General features: G+C 37.1%; 1 protein-coding gene across 1 annotated transcript; it reads right to left on the bottom strand.

The window, feature by feature from the left end:
• Positions 1-546: 546 nt before the first annotated feature.
• Positions 547-2518, bottom strand: hspb15 (heat shock protein, alpha-crystallin-related, b15). Its single transcript, XM_017697051.2, has 3 exons — positions 1727-2518; positions 1167-1230; positions 547-978 (listed from the first exon to the last, which is right to left on the bottom strand). The coding sequence occupies exons 1-3, from the start codon at positions 2082-2084 to the stop codon at positions 834-836; spliced, it is 567 nt and encodes a 188-aa protein (XP_017552540.1). The 5' UTR covers positions 2085-2518; the 3' UTR covers positions 547-833.
• Positions 2519-3282: the final 764 nt, after the last annotated feature.

Here is a 3282-nt window from a genome sequence, read left to right as displayed (position 1 = left end):
ATTACAATTAATCTCCACTGTGTGAATATGTAAGCAAAGTCATCCTTACATTTTCAAGAGTATGAGTTCATTTCACTGTGAACAATGTGTCCTAAGGAGTTTATGGACAATTTTTTTCATTGGTTTAAAGTTCCAAGCATTCCCACAGCAGGGACCTGACCTCTGCTGGCCACTGCAAGCTTATTAGATAGTTGTAAAATTAGTTCATCTTTACATCTCATAGAGAAATTGTTCTGCGGCATATGCAAGGCACATCAAGTTGCCATGACTCAGGCACAAAACTGAACAATACAGAGATATAGTACAATGCATTAGTTTAAAGTGACTCGTGACTCGTGTCCTCAGCGCTTCAGATGGAATATCTGAGGGAGCTGGTCAGACCACAACTGTAATGGAATTATAATTACACAACATACAACGTAGATTTATTGAAATACATTAAGCACTGATACTTGTTATAGGTATATTATTGAGGATATAAAAATAATTCACATGTTTTGTAATCAAACAGTTTTTATTGAAAATAAAAGGTATAATATTAACATTGATAACACCTTTACAGTAATCCGGTATGTTACACTACAAAATTAAGATAAAATATGTTAATTATAACTTTATAATATTTAGAATATGAAATTTATATGTCCAGATGGTTATAAATAATTCTGATGTATACACAATGATTGTTACGTCTGTTTAGTACCCAAACAGTTAGTTCAAATGTTTTCAGACAAAGCAGAAAAAAAGTCAACACTACAGAAATGAATTCACAAAATCACACTTCAGAAATGTTCAAGCAATAATGCTGGTCACCCTTACATGCTTGAATAAACCTACTGCTTCTGCTGCATCTGGATGGGGATAACTGTCTCTGTCGAGGAGGTGATTGAAAAGGCACCAAAAGGTGCCTCCACTGAAAGAATCCCTTCTGGAGAAAGTGTAGAACTCATCTGATGCAGATCAACCTCTGCTGGCAGCCTGATGAAGTGAAGACAAATGAAACAGTCTATAACTATGACAGACAAAACAATTTGGGGAGCAGGCGACCTGCCCCATTGGAGTAATAATTCATGGCAACCCACTTTGAAGTACTCATTAGCCCACAAAATCTGACAGGGAACAAAACAAGCACTGAAAAGTTATGGGTCACAACATGTTGGTCTTACTTGTACTTTCTTGTAAAGCTTCTGGAAATAATTCCATGTTCATCTTGTCTTTCCTCATGTTTCCCTTTGAGAAAAAATGAAGATACCTTCAAAATCCTGATGCATTTTCAAAGATTGAAGTGCAACTATTTAAAACACAGCATCCATCTCATAGGGCTGTTCTAAAGATTATTCCAAAATTCTGCATGACTACAGTATTAATATGTAAACAAATCATTCATAGCTGTCTGATGGATAATACTCCGGGCTAGGAAAACTTACTGATACAGAAATTTTCACAACAGTATTTATTATGCCTGAGGAATTGTTTTATGACAGTTTCTGATATGCTTTTAGAGCAAAAGGCACCATTTCACATCAAAAACACTGACAGAGTTTTTGTTTGCATTTCAATTGTTTAATAAAAATTGTGAAACTATGTGAAAAGACCATTCAATCAGTTTAGAATCTATTTGTGAAGCAGTGGAAGCAGACGATTCAGATAAAAAAAAAGATGTCCCTCATCACAAAAGAGGTTTTAAAATTGTTTCCAGTACCAAAGAGTAAATGTCATTACTTACCTGTTATCTCCAAGTAGCCCTCATTAGTTTTGACACCGATCTCCTCTGCACAAAAATGACTGACGTCCAGAGAGATCTTCCAGGTCTTGCTGTCACATTCGGCTTGTGACACTTTCTGCCTTTGTTGTCCTACTCCAGATGAAGGAGAGATTTCTTGGCAAACAGGAGATACTAGAGGGAAGCACAGGAATCCAGGCCAAGGCGATGTTTCCAGTGTTTTCCTTGCTGAATCCAGCCAGTCATTTTCGCCTGAATTAAGAAAAAAGGGTGGTCCAGTGCACTGATCTAAAAGGCTTGACTTGGGCCAGTCTCTGGTAAAGTCCCAGCTGCCATTCCGTTTGAATAAAGGACGAGGCATGTTTGAAGTCAGTTGCTCAGATGAATCCTGTAGTTATAAGCTACAGCAAAAGCTTCTCATATGTTAATGCTGTAGCTTAGGAAGCCTAATGTATTCTACAACACTGAGTTTCTCAACATACAGTACCTGCTCTTTTTATATTGCGGTAGTCTGTTTTGCCCTTGTGACGAACTTTCAGTTATCCAAGCGCTAAGCATCAACAAAAGGGTGAGGTAGAGCTTTCACCCCAATGCTACGGTCTGACATACACACAATGATGCAAAGTTATCCGTATTAATAGCTCTGCAGGGAGAATGGCAAATTCTTGGCAGATGACAATAGATGCACTGGTGATAGAGCTGTTCTCTCAATGGCCTCTGTAATCTGGTCACATCTCAGTGCTCTTTGCCTCACCACAGTAACTGCAAGCTTGCTGGTTGGGCTGGAACAGAATGTGCCCTCACTCCTCAATCAGCCAAAGAGAATGCAGTTCCCTTGTAAACAACATCAAGAGCCAAACAATGGCTGCCCAGTACATGGGCGGATGCCTTTATGTAATGCTGACAATCCAGTAAATTCCTTATCCTTCTAATGCGTAAAAATAAATGTCTCCTTAAAAACCATATACAGTTTTCACAAACATTCTCATATTCACCAATGTTTTTTTTTATTTTTATTTGGGGTTTGTTCTTAGGTAAGAACAGAATCTGCATAAACTCAAGAGCACAAAATTGTGAACAGTTCTGCAGTTTAAGAATGTCATGAATCTGATGAAGACTTTTTCTTAGGATCTTTCTCAAGAATGTATTTAAGAAGAAACTGAGGACGATATTGATAAATGAAGCCCAATGGCTGCCTATTTACAAACCTGGGATAGTACGTACAAATAATAATCAAAAATCAGTAATTTGTAAATCCTCAAAGATTTTTTAAATTGAAAGCAGTACTAGGAAGATATTTGATGTCTCACAATATCAACTTGTTTTTTTTTTTTTGTCTTTTTTTTGTGAATTTAACTTCATTCTAAAACTAATACCCACAACAATGATTGACTATAAAAGGAACATGCAGGAAAGGCCTGGTCCTTTGTGAGCAATGATGAGGGAACAATATTCATCAAGAAGTGATTGCAAGGATTTTAGGTATTTTGTCCCCTACAGGTGCATAAAAGTATCAAAAGATTCAGGGAATTCAGAGACATCTCTGATTGTAAGGGTAA

The sequence above is a fragment of the Pygocentrus nattereri genome, chromosome 23 (assembly GCF_015220715.1).
Source record: "Pygocentrus nattereri isolate fPygNat1 chromosome 23, fPygNat1.pri, whole genome shotgun sequence".
NCBI lineage: Eukaryota > Metazoa > Chordata > Actinopteri > Characiformes > Serrasalmidae > Pygocentrus > Pygocentrus nattereri.
This window is presented reverse-complemented; position numbering and strand designations above follow the sequence as displayed.

Coding starts and splice junctions, on each gene's coding strand:
- hspb15 (XM_017697051.2), bottom strand. CDS start 2,084: ATGCCTCGTCCTTTATTCAAACGGAATGGCAGCTGGGACTTTACCAGA. Junction 1,231..1,726: donor GGGCTACTTGGAGATAACAG/GTAAGTAATGAC, acceptor TTTTTCTCAAAG/GGAAACATGAGGAAAGACAA. Junction 979..1,166: donor AGCTTTACAAGAAAGTACAA/GTAAGACCAACA, acceptor TCACTTCATCAG/GCTGCCAGCAGAGGTTGATC.